Source organism: Rosa chinensis, chromosome 7, assembly GCF_002994745.2.
Source record: "Rosa chinensis cultivar Old Blush chromosome 7, RchiOBHm-V2, whole genome shotgun sequence".
NCBI classification, from domain to species: Eukaryota; Viridiplantae; Streptophyta; class Magnoliopsida; order Rosales; family Rosaceae; genus Rosa; species Rosa chinensis.
Window position 1 is genome coordinate 50,952,665 of NC_037094.1, and position 22,490 is coordinate 50,975,154.

Consider the following 22,490-nt stretch of genomic DNA (forward strand, 5'->3'; position numbering starts at 1 on the left):
GATGATAATTCCGTTGGCCGGAAATTACAAGGGAACTCTACGGAAATCGTTGTGCAAAACAATTACTGCATAGCAGAAAACTACTGTTTAGAATAAGCTTATCGGGAACATTTTTGGATAACTTTTCGTGCAGCATTCCAAGTGGACTCTTGCTGAAAGGGCCGACATTCCTTAAAGACATGATGTTTTAATACAACATGAGCCTAAGAGCTGGTCAGAAAAGTCATCAAGGAAGTGGGAAATAATGCTCAAAATAGGCTTATTGAGAAGGCAGAAACTGTAAGTTTTTCACGAAGCTTTTTGGGAGACTTTTTCTGGTGACTTACTTGAAGTTTTTCTCAAAGGCTGTTGACCAATTTAGAAGACATTATGTAGGAGTCGAGAACCATCAAGAAACATAGCAATAACCAGTCAAACCTAGCCCAAGAAGGACGCTTCAGAAGCAGAATACGAATCCTAGTCAAATAAAGGTAACCATCGGCGTCTAGCAGCGGAGTTTGGGTCTCCGGAGAAGTTGCCATCGACGCTGGTGGCTGTGAAATGGAAGAGATATTGCGTACCCAAATATAGTTTGTATTTGTTGTACCATGTTCTTCTTAAACCTGGTCTATTTAACTCCATTCCTTTTTGGAGTTACCCACCATGTTGGATGGTTTATTCTATCTAACACACAGTAACAATCAAGATCAAAATCAAATGGAAACGTAATTTTCTGACTAGAGAAGGAATGCTAGTACATGTTTGTGGGAGAACAATACTCAACACAATTGATTTACATATTCACTTTTCATATTTACCACAACAGATGTGATGACATTGTATTTTGTGGTAATTATAACGATTCAGATTTGTGTTTATATTGTACTAGCCCTATTGTAAATGTAAGATTTTGCAAAATACATGTAGGCCAACAATCCTGCTCCACAGAGCGCTGCTAGTAACCAGTAAAAGTAATCAAGATGTGCAAGATTAAGGTTGTCGGAAAACCAGCTAGTGTGGCCTCCCCAACTAGTTGCTTCCTCAATAATAAAGATAAGAAAGCTACTCAGAAAGTTTCCCACACCAAATATACTGAGGTAGAGAGCAAGTCCCATGCTTCTTAATTCATTTGGTACCTGATCATAGAAGAACTCTTGTAGACCAACAATGGTGAAAACATCGGCTAGTCCATACAAAAAGTACTGAGGAACCAACCACCAAATACTCATTGGAATTGTGGCACTTGGCAGATCAACCAGATCATAATCTTTGGCAGTTTGGAGCCTTTTCATCTCAACTAAAGCTGCAACGACCATAGATATGATTGAAAAAAACATCCCAGTTCCGATTCTTTGTAGCATTGTAATGCCAAAGGGTTCTCTGGTGAAAACTCTTGCCATTGGAACAAAAATGCGGTCATAAATGGGTATGATCATCATTATGGCAAGGCAGATAAATGACTGAAGTGAAGCAGCTGGAATGTCAAAACCGGGCACAATAGTTCTGTCCATGGTAGCACCTTGCTTGGTGAAGAATGTACTGGACTGTGCACATACAATAGCATATGGCAAGCATGTAGCCCATATTGGAAACAGCCTCAGGATAGCCTTTGCTTCCTCGACCTCAGTGATGGTACACACCTTCCCGTTTTTCTTCAAATTATCTGGTGCAAGCAAGGCTTTGTTGAGGAACCTGCAAAATTAGACCAAAAAGAACTTAAAAGAAGCTTCAAAAGAGCTTTGGTTGAGTACCTTAACTTATGAGATCAATTACAGTTTCCTATTGTCAGCGACATGACGAACAAAGATTTACATTTTAAGGGACAGTGGTGTTCACCTGGTCAGTTGCTGACCAAAAAATTTATGTTCAATAACCTTTAGATTTACATCAAAGGGTGGAAAACAAAACACCTCAACTTAATAATAATTCTCTCTGCCATTGGATTGACATCTAAAGGTGGTTGAGCATTATTTTCTTGGTCAATAACTGACCAGGTGAATATTTTCGTAATGACTTTAGTACAGCAAATAATATATAGGAGTTTCTTTAGTTGGAATGACGGCTTTTTCAATAAATACTTTACAAGTCATAACGCAAAGTTCCATTAAATGGCGGAGTTCAATAGCATCCATAAGTATATGTAGTATAACTGAGGCACTGAAACGGCATAGTTTTTGCTGAACCATCTAAAACCACAAGAAAAGTGCATTTATGAACTCTAAAATGCCCTTGTTACACAACAACGAATACGCATAGCTGTATGAATGACAGATTTTTCACTCAATGTACCTTAATCCCAACTATAATATGGCTGAGTACAAACTAATTGGCATACATCAGACCCAAAAAAAGAAAAGAAAAAAAAAAACTCGGATTCATATAGATAATAATTGGGATTCATATAAGAAGAGATATGACAATCTTCGTTGCGTGCTATGTAAAACTGATAGGGACAGTATCCAAATGGGAAATATTAACACTTGATAAGAACCTTCATCTATCAAATACTTTTAAAGTCAGTACTCAGAAGAGTCATGCAAGATAAAATGGGCTTCATATGTATCAAACTCTTTTATTGAATCCTTCTCCGAGTTTACTCCCCATTCTCTTTAATATAAACCTATGCATATAAGATGCTTACTTGAATTGTTCAGAACTTTGATCAGGCAAGGTTCCACGGGATTCCTCTTCAGAAGCTATTGCTGAAGGACTAGTTCGCCGGTTCCTTAATGCAGCAACAAAAACCTTGCCAATTCTCACAAATGGGCTTTCCTCCTCCCCTTTGATGCTATACCGGTATGTCCTAGTTCCGCTGACAAAAATAATCATTGCAAGGACCATCACAACACAAGGAATTCCAAAACCCAGACCCCAGCTTAGATTGTCCTGTATGTAGATCAATACTGAGAATGCCAATAGTATGCCTGCATTCATACCAAAGTACCACCAATTGAAGAACGAGCTTTTCGCTTTGCACTCCTCTGGATCTTGTCCATCAAACTGATCTGCCCCGAAAGCCTGAACACAGGGCTTGTGTCCACCTTGCGCAACTGCTACTAGATATAGAGAGAAGAAGAATAACACTATTTGAAGCTCAGAAGAAGTAAGCAAGGCCGACACGGTCAACAAGCCGAGTCCCTGTTCCAATATAAGTCAAGAACAATAATATTCAAACATAGCAAGATGTAGAAAACAATAATCATTGGTAACATGCTCCTCCATCAGAAGGTACGTAAAGTGAAATATAGATCAAATCTGCAGTATTTTTTAGTTCCATCTGATGTATGATGGAAATGGAGATAACACCTCGTTCATTTTCACATCGTAAACGCCCAGATACATGCAAATAACATTACTACAACTAAGTTCCATTTCTCGGATTTCGGATTTCGGAAATTCCTCATCCATGACAAAGCAGCTAGTTGCTAGGTTAGTGTTCTTTCTAAGGATCTATTGCTTTTCAATACGAGAATGTTTCCCGGCAAAAAAAAAAAAAAAAAACGCATGCCATAGGTTCAGATCATCCAAAGTTCCAAACTATTGGAAACGGATCATCTAGAAGCGGGTCGGGTCAGCAGATAAGTCAAATTACAAAGCTAACCCGCATTGACTTTAAGCACGTTCAGCTGAATGCAAAATAAATAATAGAGCGGAAAAAAGAAACAAAAAAATAATAAAAAATGGGATGAAAGCGACAGACCAAAATGTAGAGGAGAGAAGCAACAATAATGGTGCGATAGCGACCCAGAAAAGAATCCGCCACGAATGCTCCCAACAGAGGAAGCAACTGCGCCGTTCCGGACCATATGTTCACATTCTCCGCCGCCGTCACCGTCGACTCTCCCAACGCCCCCGTCAGAAACGTTATCAGATTAGAGCTAATCCCATAGTACGCGAACCTCTCAGCAACTTCCACCCCTGAGTCAAATTCAAATGATTATTTAGCTTCTCAGTACTGTAAGTGAAGGCAAGTGATTGTGTTACCTATTATGAAGGATGCGGAACGCCAACCGCCGGAGGTGGATCTGTGGACTGGATGGCCTTTGTAGTCAGCGGCGCTGTCTACGACGTCGTCTATGAGTGGGTTTTGGGTCTCCGGAGATTCTTCGTGAGAAGTAGCCATTACCGGTGGTTGGGTGGAGTAGGGGGAGATATTTCGTATCCAACATGTTCTCCATTATATAGTTGATCTTCTCGATGCGAATTTCGTTTTCCTGATGACGTCCGACACTGACTTTTGTAAAGCAATAACTTGGAACACTTTTCGTTTTTGATTTTTAGGGAAATTTTTTTAAAAATTCACCCTCCTTATTTTAAGATATATATTTAACGCTTTTTCTTTTAATATTTTAATTTTGTCCTTTTATAACACTTTCAATTAAATTAAGAAAGAATGAGTGTAAGTTGTAAATTAATAGGTATGACTTTCGTTCTTTAAAGAAAAATAGTAATTTAATTAAAGTGAAACTTCATTTTTATCAAGTAGGGATCAATATATGTCCACAATAGTTACTTGATTAGAATTTCATTAGTATCTACATTATCTATCTATAATATACACTTTGGTAGCTGAAGTGGATATGAAAATAGTCACAAATATCGTCACACTACATATTATATTAAATTAATGTTTAATAAATAAGAGATACTAAATATAATAACAAAGTTATAAAAAAAATTACTAAAAAGAAGAAAACTACCCATCTTTGCAGATAACTACCCATTATTTGTATAAACCATTGTATCGTTTTTTCTTTAAATAAATTTTACTATTTTTATAAATGAAAATATTTTCTTACGCATGCAGAGCTTGTAGTTTCAGACCAGTTATTATTAAGAGAAGCAGATTGATTTCCACATATAGCTAGATATAGCTCTCAAGAACTCTTATTGGGTTTCTCTATATGGAGCATTGGAATTACATTTCCAAGTGTGACAGTTAAGTTTTCACTTTTCAATGTGTAGTTGATTTTCACTTATAGTTTGTTTTAACTCTCAAAGACAGGTTTCTCTATATGGAACACTGGAGTCATGTTTTCAAGTGTGGGAGATAGTTGAGTTTTCAGTGTAATAGTTATGTTGTGGTCTGCAATTGGGTATCAGAATAAGATGGTTCATTTTTCTTTTTGATAGGGACAGTTTGGATTGAATTTAGGAGTTAGGACTTTGGAGAGAAGCACGTATTTCAATATTTTCCAATGAATGCTGGACTTTTAGCAAGGTTTCTCTTAAAGCTGCCAAGAATATTTTGCATCTTTTTGAATTTTTTTTTTTGGGGAGGATTCAGTGCACCGACATGCACTTGCACCGACATAAATGAATGGTTAGATTATATTAAATACACTTTTAAGTTATTAATAAAAATATTAATTATAAATATCAACGGTTAAGATCATCTTATAAGTGTTGGGTCATTTGCACCGTCAGTGAATAGAATAATTTCCATTTTTTCAAAAGTTTCTTGTCAACATATCGAGTGATCAACTATAGCAAATCTAATCAAATAATTCCTAGTGGGAGAAAGTCTACCTTCTCTCTAAAAAAACAAAAACAAAATACACTTCCTTAGTTTTCCTCCCTTCTTTTCTATAGGCAGATCTAGATCTATATTGATCTGGATCATTAGCTTGAGAGTTAGGGGAGGCACCGATCTACAATTTCCCCATGGATCTTCCCTCTTCTAAGACTTTATGTCTCTCATCTCGGCTTTTCCTTTCGAGTCTGCTCCATTACAACATAGACGGTAATTTCCAACCATAAAAAATTAGTCAAAAATTGGGTATTTTCGTCGGAAATACGTTTTTCCTATGAAAAAGCCATCATCGAAAGTCATCGGAAATGCCTTTGTAGGAAATAATTTTCTTCCCACCAATAGTCAAAAATTCTTGTGGGAAATGGCCATCGGATTTCGATCTTCTTTTGGTCGGGATTAATGTTTATTTCGTAAAAAAAAAAAAAAATTGATGGAATTAAAGTTTTTCATTGGAAATAATTCAATTTTTGATGAATTAGTTGCAACCACAATTTTTGTCGGAATATCTATTTTCGGCGAAATAGTTTCGACCACTCGTTTTGTCGGAATAACTGTTTCCGATCGACGAATATTTTCCGACCACAAAGGTTGTCGGAAAACTTTTTCTATGACATGTTTTCGACCAACATCTTTGTCGGAATAAATATTTCCGACTAATGTTGGATCATAATTCATATATATCTATATATATATATATTTGTGCCATAAAACATGAAAATTACTTGTTCTAAAAGTCCAATTTAATGTTGACTAATCTAATTCCATGTTTTGTAGAAAATCTTAACAAAAGGAGAAAAAAAGTGAAATATAGGCGAATTTTTCATGCATCACCACTTTTGGGTGCATAAGTATTTCGTGAAGCAATCCCAGAAAAATAGAAGTTTAAATGGAGTAATGAAGGCATTAACCATAAAGCACAGATGCTAAGGATGCAGTTTGATAATTCCTTTGTTAATTACAAGGGAAGTCAGTTGCACCAAAGTAGAAAACTGCAGTTTTGAATAAGCTTATCGGGAACAATTTTGGAGAACTTTTCTTGCAACATTCCAAGTGGACTCTTGTAGAAAGCGCCGGCATTCCTTAACATGATGGTTTAATACAACGTGAGCCTAAGAGCTGGTCAAAAAGGTCATAAAGGAAGCAGGAATTAATGCTCAAAATAGGATTCCTAAGAAGGCAGAAACTATTAGCTTTTCACGAAACTTTTTGGGAGATCTTTTCCGCCGACTTACTTAGAGCTTTTCTTTAAGGTTGTTGAACAATCTAGAAAAGGAGTCGAGAACCATCCAGAAACATGGCAATAGCAAGTCAAACCTTATCCAAGAATGAAGCTTCAGAAGCAGAAAACGAATCCTAGTCAAATAAGGATAACCATCAGCATCTAGCAGCGGTGTTTGGGTCTCCAGAGAAGTAGCCATCGGCACAGGTGGCTGTGAAATGGAAGAGATATTGCGTATCCAAATATGTTTTGTATTTGTTGTGCCATGTTCTCCTTAAGCTAGGTTTATTTAGCTCCATTCCTTTTTGGAGTTACCCACCATCTTGAATGGTTTATTCTATCTGACAAAAATTATCAATCAAAATCAAATGGAGAGGAATCTTTCCTGACTAGACAAGGAATGCTAGTAAGTGATTTACTTATTCACTTTTCATATATACCACAACAGATGTGATGACTGATGACACTGTATTGTGTGGTAATTACAACGATTCAGATTTGTGTTTATATTGTACTAGCCCTATTATAAATGTAAGATTTTGCAAAATACATGTAGGCCAACAATCCTACTGCACTAAGTGTTGCAAGTAACCAGTAAAAAATGAGGAAAGATGATTCCTTTGGAGTTTGGAAGGTACTAATTTTCCCCTTATTTTTCCTTCCTTCAAGAAAATATTTCATTTTTTCTTGTATCCCAAATGCAAAAAAGAAACAACTTTTTTTTTCTTGATGCTTACGTTCCGTGAACCAAATGTGACCTTAGTGTAATAATTATGTTGTGGTCCCTAGTTGGTATAAGAGTAAGATTATTCATCTTTCTTTTCAGTAGGGACATAGTTTGTATTGAATTTTAGAGTTTGGTCAACAGATGAACTATAGCAAGTCTACTCTTCATTTCTCCAATAAGGACACGTGCTTAGAAAGTAGAAACGGATATGTCCAATATATTGACCATTCAACATAATATATATATATATATATATATATATATATAATATAGCAGTATTTTGGTAATGCTAGTGATTAACTTTTGAAAATTCAAAACACACATTTTGTGTAAATTATAGACCTGGCAAATTGGTTGTAAGTTGTAACCCAGCAACCCTCAAGAAACCTGCACGGTAACCCGTTAAAACCCTCCAGTTACCAGGCCTTCTTATTTACCACAACAGATGTGATGACACTATATTTTGTGATAATTATAATGATTCTGTTCAAGTAAATCCAAAATATGTGTTTGGCCCAAACTCTAGGTTACTTGACCTAGTTGTAATAGGGTTTTGAATTAGAGATATTCTCAGAGATATTCATAAATATCCAATTAATTGTACAATTATCTTTCCTTGTACAACTCTAATTCTGTGTCTTGTAATCCTCTATATAAAGAGGTCCCTATTATCAATGAAAGCACGACTCAATTCTTTCCCAATTTAGTTTTTCTTAATCACGTTTTCAGCACGAAGCCCTACCCTTGAAACCCTAAAATCGTTGCCTTCAAACCATTGCATATATTAAAGCCCACAACCCCAGGAGTCCAGAACCGGCGGTGCCATCCTCAGAACCTGCCAGAAAAATACAGAACCGGCCTCTAGAAGAAGCAAAAGCTCCCCTGCCAGGTTCGCACCTTTACAGTCCACCTCCAACCTTCATATTTCGTCACAGGTGACATCTCTCTTCTAGAATCTCGGAACTGGAAAAAAATATCCCGGAATAGGCCGAAAAGTTTTTGAACCGGTCGGCAAAATGGCTGGAATTCTTGAACTGCCAGCCTCCCATTGATCCCTGCACCTGCATGCTCCCAACCCAGATCCGACGAAGCCTAAACCTCATTGAGATTAGCCCAGCACCAAAAACGACGTGGCCCAGAGAAAAAAAAAATTTGGAGGCTGGCCCAGAAGAGACGCACGACCCAGAGAAGAAAGAAGGAAGGAAAAGAAGAAAAGAAAAAAGGCAGCCCACGTGCCAGAAACAAAAAAAAAAAGGGGGACGTGCGGGCTTGGGCCCATTCAGAAAAGAAAAAAAAATGGAAAGGCAGGCCTGGGCCAAACCAAAAGAAAGAAAGAAAGAAAAAAAGAAGAAGAAAAAGACCCACCAGCCAAGCTTTTCTGGTCAACCAACTTCGACAATGATTTCTAGTTAACCACCTCAGGCAACAATTTCCTTCGAGTGACTTTTTTACACTTTTTTCGAGGTATGTTTTAAATGTTCCTTTAGTTCCCGTTTTTGAATTTTTTTTTTAATTGTTTTTCTCTTCTTTATGTCGGGGACTTGCAAACTCCCTTCCTCTACCCCCTATTTCTTCATCATAGGGGAGACCTAATTTAGCCGAACTGTGGGGGTTCGTGCTCACTCCAAGCTTAGAGCTTGTTGAGATCTCCAAACTTAGTTTGTAGAGAATTTATGATTGACCACTTGCGTCATTGTTTCGATCTAATCCAATACCTCTTGGAATTGAATTTATTGGAAGCAATTATGCTAAGAAATTCCTAATTTCTTGGAAGTGATTACGCTCAGAAATTTTATATGTTGTCCTGGTAGCTTTTTCAGCTCCGAAACTAACCCTTTTTCTTGTTCTCTTTCAGCATGAGTAACCTGAACAAATTAGACTTTGCTACATTGGTAACAACTGCCTCTGGATATCATAGTTGGGTTCGTGATGTCCGCCAGCATCTCAAGGCCGATGGAATCCTGGATATGATTCTCAAGCCTAGCCAAGATGTGTTAACAGTTGAGCAAGCTCAAGCTTTGGAAGAAAATAGAGCAGCCTGAGAGGCAAATAAGGTAAAAGCCATCATTCTAATGACTCATCATATGAATGATTCGCTCCAATACGAGGGTATGAATGAAGAAGACTCTAAAAGGTTGTGGGTCTCACTCGAAGAAAGAATTGGCAACGTTCGTGACTCTCTGCTTCCTGAACTAGAAGTAAGATGGCATAGCCTCCACTTCTGTGATTTCAAGTCATTTATTGACTACAACTCGGAAGCATTTCGCATTAAATCCTTAATGAAATTATGTGGAACAGATATCATAGATGTGATGTTGATTGAGAGGACTCTCTCTACCTTCCTCGTCTCTACTTTGATGGTTGCAAAGAACTATCGAATCGTTGTTACTGCAGGACGGATCACAAGGTTTCATGAGCTCATTAGAGCTATGAATGTCGTTGAAAAGCAAGACAACATCCTTGTGAAGAACTATAATTCGAGATCCGTGGAAACAAAGCGTATTCCAGAATCCAATTATAGTCACGCCCCTAAGAGATGGAGCCAAGAGCGAAACCCTAATCTTAGGGATACTTCTGGACATTCTTGTCCATATAATCACTCTACTTGGGAAGATAACTGCCAAAATAGGTGAACACGGAACTGAAGAGGTCAACGTGGAAAGAGAGAGGGAGGCAATGCCTCTGGCCATGTTGGTGGCGCCACCAACACTAATAGCCATCCTAATGACGTTTTCAAAGTGCCTCAATCAATGGAATTTGAGCGTAGAGATGTATGTTTCCGATGTGGAGTGTCAGGTCATTGGACACACATTTGTAGAGCTCGTGAAGAAATTGTCACCGCCTACAAACCATATTATGAAGCAAGAGAAATTGTCACAGCTTGCCAAATGGTACCTTGATTACTGTTACAGAAACTTTCTACGCTCCTAGGGCAAATCGCACCTATGAATAGCCAACGGATTCCATGTAAAAATGCATGTATAGAACGGAAATGAGTTCCTTTGCAATACCTCTAAAGATTGTGAACAAAGGCGCATCTTAGAGAAGTTTATGTGTCTCTCTAGTGGACTCTATGTCACTATTCGAGCTATTGAATCCAATAAAGTTATGAGAGAAGCTCTCTTGAATTTAGACACATATTGGCTTTGTTACGACATGAATGTCATCCTAGTCATGATATGATGATTCGTCTACTAAAGACTTCACATGGGCATCCTTTCTTTCGAGTGAAATGAAGCATGAATCAAAAGTTGATTCTTGGACTAAGTATGACCTCCGCCGCTGCCTCCGAAGCCGCAGCCGTCCACTACCAGCCTAGGGCTGGCACAATCCTTATCCATGACACCATGGATGGCGTCCATCATGGTGATGGCGCCCTGGGTGATGGTGCAATCACCAACTTTGCTTCAAATAGTGTTTCAGACGCTCAGGCCCAACCACAATCCACATTGGTTGCTTTTAGGGCCTATCGCTCAATTTACAAAGCTCGTTCTGTAGGAAAATTATGACTGAGACAGTCCTATGCAAAGGAATTGAACATACACATTCTGTTCTTACATAGAATCTGTGAGGATTCTATGGACTAGTTCAACCAACTTGCGGATGTTTAAATATCTCATGATGTTGGTTGACAAGCAAACACGCTGGTCACATGTTGTGCCATTATCCACTTGTAATCTGTTGACGCTACACTCCTAGCAAATATCATATGACAACGGGCTCAGTCCCCGGATTATCCTATTCAGTCAATTGGATTTGACATTGCTAGAGAGTTTACATCGAAGACTTTCGATGGTTATTGCATATCATTGGGACTGATGTTGGACATCATATTCTCATGTACACACCCAAATGTTCTAGCAGAAACGACTACGATGGTAGCCCTGATATTGGTAATGCGCACTAATCTCCTTATATCCACTTGGGGTGATGCAATATCGCATGCAGCCATGCTAATTCGTCTACGACCCACTGTCATTCAATCTATCTCTGCATTACAGCTAGTGATTGGGTACAAGTATGTTTTACTTACGCACATTTGAGTGAGCCATTTATGTGCCAATTGCACTGCCACAGCGCACTATGATGGGTCCTTACAGACGAATGGGTAACTACGTTGGATTTAAGACTCCAACAATCGTCCGCCACTTAATGCCCTTACTAGGCGATCTCCTTACCTCTAGATTTGTGGGTTGTCACTTTGATGAGACAGTCTTCCCATCGTTAGGGGGAGATAAGAACATGAATGTTCAGAAGGAACGACAGGAATTGTCGTGGTCTGTCCCCACTATGTCTCATCTCGATCGCTGTTAAAGTCACAAGATCACACATCTTCTGCAAATATGCCTTCAAGGAAGGATGTCCCTACTAAAAGACGTAGAGCCACCCTACACGGAGACAGGCATGGCGCCAACGCTATAGAGAGTGGCACTTTGGAGTTATAGGCCATGGCCCCAAATAGGATGCATGGGAGGCCCGTGGGTTCGAAAGATACTTTGGCACAACTCAATCTTTGGATCATCGACACTCAAAATCTGTCTCATGAGAATCTTCTGGATTATGGTTATCGTTGGGGGACACCTTAACGTCAAAACCTGTTCCTGCGAATATAGAGCTCTTTGAAAATTACACTAGTGTACACGAGACGTGGGATAAAAACTTCATCATAATTGATGATGTAGTTGTGCATGAGTTTGTTGAGTTCGATGATATCGAACCACGCTCCATTGATGAATGAATGCCAACGTAGAGAAATTTGGCATAAATGGAAAGATGCGATCCAGGTTAAGTTGGATTCTCTAACAAAGAGGAAGGTTTTCGAGCCAATGATGCCAACACCTCCTAACATAAAACCTATTGACTAATAGGTCTTCATTAGAAAGCATGATGAGAAAAAGAGATAGTAATCTCACCTTATGGCACAAGACTTCTCACAAAATGCCCTAAAATCAACTACGATGAGACATATTCTCTCGTAATGGATGTCATTGCCCTTCATTACCCTGTCAGTTTGGTAGTTTCTGAATAACTGAACATGTAGCTTACAAATGTGATCACTACGAATCTATATAGGGATCTAGATATGGAATATACATGAAGGTTCATGGTGAACTTCATTTATCCAAGTCAAGTACGTGGTTCAAGACCATGGAGCGCTTTTACAATAAGGTTGAAACGCTCACTAAAGTGACTACTTGATTGGGAAGGGATATGCCCGCGTGTTTCCATAACAAGTTTCGGATTCTATCGCGGTTCATGTTAGACATGATCTTCATTGGAAGTCCTTAAAGAGTTAAGGGAAACCGCTGAACACTTGAAATCCGTACTATGCCAAAAAACCTATCAAACGACACGCATTAGACGACATAATGCTAATTGTCTAAGATGACAGATAAATTAAATGTGTTATCAGAATACACAGTAAAACCATACTCTGAACTTTTGAAAATATGGTCAGATTCAGACAACAGTTATATGTTGTTTTAATTGATGGAGATTTTCTATATTGAACCCAAGCAAAAATTTTAGAATTCCCTCCTAGAAGTTCAAGTCTTTCCCTCTCAAGTATTCAAACCCTATAGCTGACTAGTCAATGGGGTGAAATTCAGACAACACAATTATGTTGTCCGAATAAGAAAGGTACTTTAATTGTTTCAAGTCTTGCTCTTTGGACATAACACAAACCCCTCTTCGTGATATTAACCCTGTCTAAGACTCAACCCCTAAAAAAATGTCTAGAACTCCATCCGCTCTCTAAGCAACCAAAGACTCAATTGAGATTGTGTTCTCAATCTCAGCCATCTCAGTCTCTCAAACTTGAGAATACTTACCCAAAACTAGTCTCTCCTTCAACCCCGAGAATCCTTTGCATTCGTGTCCAACTTGATGGAGATGTCCGAGGAAGCTTGACTATTCTGTTTTAGATTGGGTTATTGGCTGGTAAGCATTTGCTTCATTGAATAGGACGTGAATAAATACTAGTAATATACTAATATAACATATTAATTATCATACAATTATGTGAATAAATATTTCTGGCAATTAATTACACATATTAAATATGGTGAATCTATTCACAAAAGTCATAATGACATGCATGTTGACTGAGTTCAAATCTCAGCAGAATCAAATCATTTTTCCTTTTATTTGGTTCTGCTAGACCAAAGAAAGAGTGGGCTTGATAGTGAAACCTACGGGGCTTAGTGTGTGAGCTAGTGACTCAGGCTTTCATGCACTAGTCAAAGAGTGTGTGAGGCCTGTTGGGCTGGTAGGTCTTGCAGAGGGAGAGAGGGCCTATTGGGCTCAGGCTGGTGTGCTAGGGAATGAAAAGTTATTGCTCAACCCTTTTGGTAACTCCAATTGAATACGACCAGGGAAGGAATAATGAGGTTTTGGTGGAGCGAGGCCCACTTAAGTACACAGCCTCATCTGAACCTTACCTAGATATCGCATCCAACTAGATGAGCCTAGTTTGAGAAGGTTCATAACCTTTATCATGGCAACACGTGGCGAGCTTTTGTTTTAACCTTGCAGCTTAGGCCTGAGCTTCTGTCTCAGGTTTGTTGTTGTGACTTTGGCCTTGATTTGAGCTTCTGACTCAGCCTCATTTAATATTCACCATTATAACATAACCAAATTCAATACATGTATGTTATTAAATTATGATAGAAACAACTTAATGCGAAAGTAATTATCAATGAAACTGAAATAAATTAAATATTAAATAAATGACCAAATAAATATTATTTATTGAGCGGTTATGTACCTAAGGGAATGAGTTCAAGTCCCATTAATGCTTCTGGCATTTCGTATAGGTAATAAATTGGGCAAATGCTTCTCGCATAACGTTTATGTAATAATCGCGTAATAATTTAGCCCATAATACTTCTAGCATAAGGAATTATAATGGCAAATTCAAAATTGTGTAACCAAAAATTAAGCCCATAATTCGCGTAATATACGATATTAAAATGTAGTAATAAAGGATACAGTGTGAAATTATATATTATGGCAATTGTTTTGGATAAATGTCAATCAAAACCAAAACATGAATTGATCAAATTGATCAATCGCTAATTACATGGCGTTGAATCTGCTACTAGCAGTATTAATATTAAATGGTGTTGATCTATACCAGCTTGCCATAATGGCATCGTGGAAAGGGTATTGAGATGTGGTACACAACACCTAGGTTCAAATCTCAGAAATGGCAAAATCTCTAATTTTTTGGACCAAATGGAGGCAGATTGCTTGTTATTGTTATTTGGCACTACTGGACCAAATGGAGGTAGATTGATGCGTTCCATTAAGCAATTTTTCCTTTCCAATCAAACGATCTAAAACACATGAACAAATATATACATATATGTATACCAAGTAAATAAATTATGTTGGATTAGCTAGGGTTCATGCATTATGGTGATTTTTCATATTCAATCAATAGGCTCAATAAGCACGAATATAAAATTAATTAGATTCTGGAAAACATTACTTGATGAAGAACGGATGAATCTTTACCTTATTTGTGCAGAACTGAGAAGGTTGCCTTCTCAGCAAATCCAAGAGCTTGTTTGTGATTCAGATCCTAAACCAGATTAAATGATGATCCTCCTTTGGTTGATAAGCAATTTCAAAGCTTTTTGTGCCATAACGTGTTGTAAAACACGAATATATATATATATATATATATATATATTTGTGCCCTAAAACATGAAAATTACTTGCGCTAAAAGTCTAATTTAGTGTTTATTAATCTATTCCATGTTTGTAGAAAATCTTAACAAGAGAAGAAAAAATTGAAATTCTGGCGAATTTTCCATGCACCACCACTTTCGGTGGCACGAGTACTTCGTGAAGAAATCATAGAAAAATATAAGTTTTAATGGAGCAACAAACTAAAGTGCAGATGCTAAGGATGCAGTTTGATCATTCTTTCAGCCAGAAATTACAAGGGAAGTCCACAGAAATCGTTGTACAAAATAGTTGTTGCAAAGCAGAAAACTGCAGTTTAGAATCAGCTTATCGGGAACAGTTTTGGAGAACTTTTCTTGCAATATTCCAAGTGGACTCTTGCAGAAAGGGCTTGCATTCCTTGAAGAAATGATGTTTTAATACAACAGGAGCCTAAGAACTAGTCAGAAAATTCATCAAGAAAGCGGGAATTAATGCTCAAAATAGGCTTCCCGAGAAGACAGAAACGGTCATCTTTTCACGAAACTTTTTGGAAGATATTTTCCGGCGACTTATTTGGAGTTTTTCTTGAAGGTTATTGATCAATCTAGAAGACAAGATGTCATAGAGTATGTAGGAATGAAGAACCATCCAGAAACATAGCAATAGCAAGTCAAACCTAGTTCAAGAAGGAAGCTTCAGAAGCAAAAAACGAATCATATTCAAATAAGGGTAACCATCGGCGTCTAGCAGCGGAGTTTGGGTCTCCGGAGAAGTAGCCATCAGCGCTGGGGGCTCTAAAATAGAAGAGATATTGCGTACCCAGATATGTTTTGTAATTGTTATGCCATGTTCTTCTTAAACTAGGTCTATTTAACTCCATTCCTTTTTGGAGTTACCCACCATGTTGGATGGTATATTCAATCTGACAAACAGTATCAATCAAGATCAAAATCAAATGGAAAGGAATCTTTCTTGACAAGACAAGGAACGGTATGGAAGAACAATATTATGCACAATTGATTTACACATTCACTTTTCATATTTACTACAAAAGACGTGATGACACTGTATTTTGTGGTGCTTATAACGATTCATATTTGTGTGGATATTGTACTAGCCCTGTTATAAATGTAAGATTTTGCAAAGTACATGTAGGCCAACAATCCTACTGCACTAAGTGCTGCTAATAACCAGTAAAAGTAATCAAGATCTGTAAGATTAAGGTTATCAGAAAACCAGCTAGTGTGGCCTCCCCAACTGGTTGCTTCCTTAATAATAGAAATAAGAAAGTTGCTGATCAGAAAGCATCCCACACCAAATATACTGAGGTAGAAGGAAAGTCCCATGCTTCTTAATTCATTTGGTACCTGATCATAGAAGAACTCTTGTAGACCAACCATGGTGAAAACATCGGCTAGTCCATACAGAAAGTACTGAGGAACCAACCACCAAATACTCATTGGAATTGTGGCACTTGGCAGATCAACCAGATCATAATCTCTGGCAGTTTGGAGCCTTTTCATCTCAACTAAAGCTGTAACGACCATAGATATGATAGAGAAAAACATTCCAGTTCCAATTCTTTGTAGCATTGTAATGCCAGAGGGTTCTCTGGTGAAAGCTCTTGCCATGGGAACAAAAATGCGGTCATAAATGGGTATGATCATCATTATGGCAGGGCAGATAAATGACTTGACGCAGTTGGAATGATAAACTAGGTTTACAAGCGATAAATCTAAACAAAGGGTTCTGGAGTCTACCAGAGATAAAAGATAAAATTCTCTATTTTAATTATAAAAGATGAAAGATGCATTCTGCAGCCTCTGAAGGCTGCTTAAATAAGAGAAAATAAACCCTAGGGCGACTAACAATGAAACCCTAAAGGCCATGGGTAAAAACGAAAACAATCCAAAATAGACTAGAAAACCAAAATTCGGAAAAAATATAAAAAGGCAGTTCTGAGGCCCTAAACGACCCCGAAAGCTCGAAAAAGCCCACAGCTTGTGGCTAAGCCACAAGTCCTGTTCCTGGCTCAATTCCCTTTCCGGAAAGGTATGGAACGTTCCAATCGGACAACGAGCGATGTCGTGGCTACTAGTCACTTTTCGTTTTCCTCCTTTTGCACGATCAAGTTGCTCTTCAAATTGGATTGCCATCCGTTCTGCATCTTGTCTGAAGTGAAGCAGCTGGTATGTCAAAACCGGGCACAATAGTTCTGTCCATGGTAGCACCTTGCTTGGTGAAGAAAGTAGTGGACTGTGCATACACAATAGCATATGCCAAGCATGTAGCCCATATTGGAAACAGCCTAAGAACAGCCTTTGCTTCCTCAACAACAGCGATGGTACACACCTTCCTGTTTTTCTCTAAATCATCTGGTGCAAGCAAGTCTTTGTTGAGGAACCTGCAAATTAAAGGAAAAAGATTTTAAAAAAGCTTCGAGAAAGCTTTGGTCAAGTATTTAAGCTTATGAGATCAATCAAAGTTTCCAATTGTCAGCGACATGAAGAATAAAAATTCACATTATAAGGGCCATCAGATTTTCTTCCGACCAACCATGGGAAATGCCCATCGGATTTTGTCTTCTTTTGGTCGAAATTAATGTTTGTTTAGTCCAATAAAAAGTCAATTGAATTAAAGTTTTCCATTGAAAATAATTGTATTTTACATGAATTAGTTGTGACGACAATTTTTGTCATAACATTTATTTCCGGCAAATAGTTTTGACCCACTCGTTTTGTCAAAATGACTGTCTCTGACCAATTTTTTCCGACCACAAAGGTTGTCGGAAAACTTTTTCTACAACATATTTTCCACCAACAGCTTCGTCGGAATAAATATTTTCGACTAATGCTGGATCATAATTCATATATATATATATATATATATTTGTGCTAAAACATGGAAATTACTTGTTCTAAAAGTCCAATTTAGTGTTGACTAATCTAATTCTATGTTTTGTAGAAAATCTTAACAAGAGAGAAAAAATGTGAAATTTCAAAAAAATTTCCATGCACCACCACTTTTGGGGGCACAAGTACTCGTGAAGCAATCCCAGAAAAATAAAAGTTTAAATGGAGCAACGAAGGCATTAACCATGAAGCACAAATGCTAGGATGATCATTCCGTTGGCCGGAAATTACAAGGGAACTCTACGGAAATCGTTGTGCAAAACAGTTATTGCAAAGCAGAAAACTGCAGTTTAGAATAAGCTTATTGAGAACATTTTTGGAGAACTTTTCTTGCAGCATTCCAAGTGCACTCTTGCTGAAAGGGCCGACATTCCTTAAAGACATGATGTTTTAATACAACATGAGCTTAAGAGCTGGTCAGAAAAGTTATCAAGGAAGTGGGAAATAATGCTCAAAATAGGCTTCTAGAGAAGGCAGAAACTGTCAGCTTTTCACGAAGCTTTTTGGGAGACTTTTTCCGGCGACTTACTTGAAGTTTTCTCGAAGGCTGTTGATCAATTTAAAAGACATTATGTAGGAGTCGAGAACCATCCAGAAACATAGCAATAGCCAGTCAAACCTAGTCCAAGAAGGATGCTTCAGAAGCAGAATACGAATCCTAGTCAAATAAGGGTAACCATCGGCGTCTAGCAGCGGAGTTTGGGTCTCCGGAGAAGTAGCCATCGGCGCTGGTGGCTGTGAAATGGAAGAGATATTGCGTACCCAAATATAGTTTGTATTTATTGTCCCATGTTCTTCTTAAATCAGGTCTATTGAGTTACCCACCATGTTGGATGGTTTATTCTATCTAACACACAGTAACAATCAAGATCAAAATCAAATGGAATTGTAATTTTCTGACTAGAGAAGGAATGCTAGTACGTGTTTGTAGGAGAACAATACTCAACACAATTGATTTACATATTCACTTTTCATATTTACCACAACAGATGTGATGACACTGTACTTTGTGGTAATTATAACGATTCATATTTGTGTTTATATTGTACTAGCCCTATTGTAAATGTAAGATTTTGCAAAATACATGTAGGCCAACAATCCTACTCCACAGAGTGCTGCTAGTAACCAGTAAAAGTAATCAAGATGTGCAAGATTAAGGTTGTCGGAAAACCAGCTAGTGTGGCCTCCCCAACTGGTTGCTTCCTCAATAATAAAGATAAGAAAGCTGCTCAGAAAGTGTCCCACACCAAATATACTGAGGTAGAGAGCAAGTCCCATGCTTCTTAATTCATTTGGCACCTGATCATAGAAGAACTCTTGTAGACCAACAATGGTGAAAACATCGGATAGTCCATACAAAAAGTACTGAGGAACCAACCACCAAATACTCATTGGAATTGTGGCACTTGGCAAATCAACCAGATCATAATCTTTGGCAGTTTGGAGCCTTTTCATCTCAACTAAAGCTGCAACGACCATAGATATGATAGAGAAAAACATCCCAGTTCCAATTCTTTGTAGCATTGTAATTCCAAAGGGTTCTCTGGTGAAAGCTCTTGCCATTGGAACAAAAATGCGGTCATAAATGGGTACGATCATCATTATGGCAAGGCAGATAAATGACTGAAGTGAAGCAGCTGGAATGTCAAAACCGGGCACAATAGTTCTGTCCATGGTAGCACCTTGCTTGGTGAAGAATGTACTGGACTGTGCACATACAATAGCAAATGGCAAGCATGTAGCCCATATTGGAAACAGCCTCAGGACAGCCTTTGCTTCCTCAACCTCAGTGATGGTACACACCCTCCCGTTTTTCTTCAAATTATCTGGTGCAAGCAAGGCTTTGTTGAGAAACCTGCAAAATTAGAGCGAAAAGAACTTAAAAGAAGCTTCAAAAGAGCTTTGGTGGAGTACCTTAACTTATGAGATCAATTACAGTTTCCTATTGTCAGCGACATGAAGAACAAAGATTTACATTATAAGGGAAATATACTAAAGTGGAGTGAATAACGACTTTATAAGTACTGCGATTAATATATAGGAGTTTCTTTAGTTGGAATGACGGCTTTTTCAATAAATACTTTACAAGACATAACGCAAAGTTCCATTAAATGGCGGAGTTCAATAGCATCCTTAAGTATATGTAGTATAACTGATGCACTGAAACGACATAGTTCTTGCTGAACCATCTAAAACCACAGGAAAAGTGCATTTATAAACTCTAAAATGCCCTTGTTACACAACAACGAATACGCATAGCTGTATAAATGACAGATTTTCACTCAATGTACCTTAATCCCAACTATAATATGGCTGAGTACAAACTAATTGGCATACATCAGACCCAAAAAAAGAAAAGGAAAAAAAAAAAAAAACTGGGATTCATATAGATAATAAGAAGAGATATGACAATCTTCGTTACGTGCTATGTAAAACTGATAGGGACAGTATCCAAATGGGAAATATTAAAACTTGATAAGAACCTTCATCTATCAAATACTTTTAAAGTCAGTACTCAGAAGAGTCATGCAAGATAAAATGGGCTTCATATGTATCAAACTCTTTTATTGAATCCTTCTCCGAGTTTACTCCCCATTCTCTTTAATCTAAACCTATGCATATAAGATGCTTACTTGAATTGATCAGGCAATGTTCCACGGGATTCCTCTTCAGAAGCTATTGCTGAAAGACAAGTTCGCCGGTTCCTTAATGCAGCAACAAAAACCTTGCCAATTCTCACAAATGGGCTTTCCTCCTCCCCTTTGATGCTATACCGGTATGTCCTAGTTCCGCTGACAAAAAAAATCATTGCAAGGACCATCACAACACAAGGAATTCCAAAACCCAGACCCCAGCTTAGATTGTCCTGTATGTAGATCAATACTGAGAATGTCAATAGTATGCCTGCATTCATACCAAAGTACCACCAATTGAAGAATGAGCTTTTCGCTTTGCACTCCTCTCGATCTTGTCCATCAAACTGATCTGCCCCGAAAGCCTGAACACAGGGCTTGTGTCCACCTTGCGCAACTGCTACTAGATATAGAGAGAAGAAGAATAACACTATTTGAAGCTCAGAAGAAGTAAGCAAGGCCGACACGGTCAACAAGCCGAGTCCCTGTTCCAATATAAGTCAAGAACAACAATATTCAAACATAGCAAGATGTAGAAAACAATAATCATTGGTAACATGCTCCTCCATCAGAAGGTACGTAAAGTGAAATATAGATCAAATCTGCAGTATTTTTTAGTTCCATCTGATGTATGATGGAAATGGAGATAACACCTCGTTCATTTTCACATCGTAAACACCCAGATACATGCAAATGACATTACTACAACTAAGTACCATTTCTCGGATTTCGGATTTCAGAAATCTCCTCATCCATGACAAAGCGGCTAGTTGCTAGGTTAGTGTTCTTTCTAAGGATCTATTGCTTTTCAATACGAGAATGTTTCCCGGCAAAAAAAAAAAAAAAAACGCATGCCATAGGTTCAGATCATCCAAAGTTCCACACTATTGGAAACGGATCATCTAGAAGCGGGTCGGGTCAGCAGATAAGTCAAATTACAAAGCTAACCCGCATTGACTTTAAGCACGTTCAACTGGATAAATAATAGAGCGGAAAAAAGAAACAAAAAAAAAAAAAAAGGGATGAAAGCGACAGACCAAAATGTAGAGGAGAGAAGCAACAACAATAGTGCGATAGCAACCCAGAAAAGAATCCGCCACGAATGCTCCCAACAAAGGAAGCAACAGCGCCGCTCCGGTCCATATGTTCACATTCTCCGCCGCCGTCACAGTCGACTGTCCCAACGGCCCCGTCAGAAACGTTATCAGATTCGAGCTAATCCCATAGAATGCGAACCTCTCCGCAACTTCCACCCCTGAGTCAAATTCAAATAATTCTTTAGCTTCTCAGTACTGCAAGTGAAGGCAAGTAATTGTGTTACCTATTATGAAGGATGCGGAACGCCAACCGCCGGAGGTGGATCTGTGGACCCGATGGCCTTTGTAGTCAACGGCGCTGTCTACGACGTCGTCTATGAGTGGGCTTTGGGTGTCTGGAGATTCTTCGTGAGAAGTAGCCATTACCGGTGGTTGGGTGGAGTAGGGGGAGATATTTCGTATCCAACTGCTTCATGTTCTCCATTATATAGTTAATCTTCTCGATGCGAATTTCGTTTTCCTGATGACGTCTGACACTGACTTTTGTAGTAACTACGTACGTAAAGCAATAACTTGGAACACTTTTCGTTTTTGACTTTTAGGGAAATTTTTTAAAAAATTCATCCTCTTTATTTTAAGATATACTAGTCTGCAATCACATGCTCTGCATTTGTAAGAAAAATTTTAATTATAAAAAAAAAAATTTATCTGCAAAAGAAAATAGATTTAGTGGGTAGTTATTGCAGGGAGAAAATAGTGGGAGAGAAAATGGGAGG

The 22,490-nt window shown here is 38.2% G+C and overlaps 3 protein-coding genes across 3 annotated transcripts; all 3 read right to left on the reverse strand.

Annotated features, from left to right (window-relative positions):
- Positions 1 to 738: 738 nt before the first annotated feature.
- On the reverse strand, positions 739 to 4,131 carry LOC112180234 (protein NRT1/ PTR FAMILY 5.10). The gene is made up of 4 exons (XM_024318755.2): positions 3,964 to 4,131; positions 3,680 to 3,897; positions 2,621 to 3,117; positions 739 to 1,671 (listed from the first exon to the last, which is right to left on the reverse strand). The coding sequence occupies exons 1-4, from the start codon at positions 4,100 to 4,102 to the stop codon at positions 855 to 857; spliced, it is 1,671 nt and encodes a 556-aa protein (XP_024174523.1). The 5' UTR covers positions 4,103 to 4,131; the 3' UTR covers positions 739 to 854.
- Positions 4,132 to 16,223: 12,092 nt separating this feature from the next.
- LOC112178108 (protein NRT1/ PTR FAMILY 5.10) lies at positions 16,224 to 16,763 on the reverse strand. The gene has a single exon (XM_024316313.1). The coding sequence runs from the start codon at positions 16,761 to 16,763 to the stop codon at positions 16,224 to 16,226; it is 540 nt and encodes a 179-aa protein (XP_024172081.1).
- Positions 16,764 to 18,966: 2,203 nt separating this feature from the next.
- LOC112180240 (protein NRT1/ PTR FAMILY 5.10) lies at positions 18,967 to 22,180 on the reverse strand. The gene is made up of 4 exons (XM_024318761.2): positions 21,999 to 22,180; positions 21,715 to 21,932; positions 20,678 to 21,162; positions 18,967 to 19,899 (listed from the first exon to the last, which is right to left on the reverse strand). The coding sequence occupies exons 1-4, from the start codon at positions 22,135 to 22,137 to the stop codon at positions 19,083 to 19,085; spliced, it is 1,659 nt and encodes a 552-aa protein (XP_024174529.1). The 5' UTR covers positions 22,138 to 22,180; the 3' UTR covers positions 18,967 to 19,082.
- Positions 22,181 to 22,490: the final 310 nt, after the last annotated feature.

Excerpts from the sequence above, each read along its gene's own strand:
- LOC112180240 (XM_024318761.2), bottom strand. The coding sequence starts at position 22,137 with ATGGCTACTTCTCACGAAGAATCTCCAGACACCCAAAGCCCACTCATA. Across the intron at positions 21,933-21,998 it reads TTCCGCATCCTTCATAATAG|GGGTGGAAGTTGCGGAGAGG; the intron begins GTAACACAATTA and ends AATTTGACTCAG. Across the intron at positions 19,900-20,677 it reads ACATTGCCTGATCAATTCAA|GTTTCTCAACAAAGCCTTGC; the intron begins GTAAGCATCTTA and ends CTAATTTTGCAG.
- LOC112180234 (XM_024318755.2), bottom strand. The coding sequence starts at position 4,102 with ATGGCTACTTCTCACGAAGAATCTCCGGAGACCCAAAACCCACTCATA. Across the intron at positions 3,898-3,963 it reads TTCCGCATCCTTCATAATAG|GGGTGGAAGTTGCTGAGAGG; the intron begins GTAACACAATCA and ends AATTTGACTCAG. Across the intron at positions 3,118-3,679 it reads CTTCTCTCCTCTACATTTTG|GGACTCGGCTTGTTGACCGT; the intron begins GTCTGTCGCTTT and ends ATATTGGAACAG.
- LOC112178108 (XM_024316313.1), bottom strand. The coding sequence starts at position 16,763 with ATGGCAAGAGCTTTCACCAGAGAACCCTCTGGCATTACAATGCTACAA.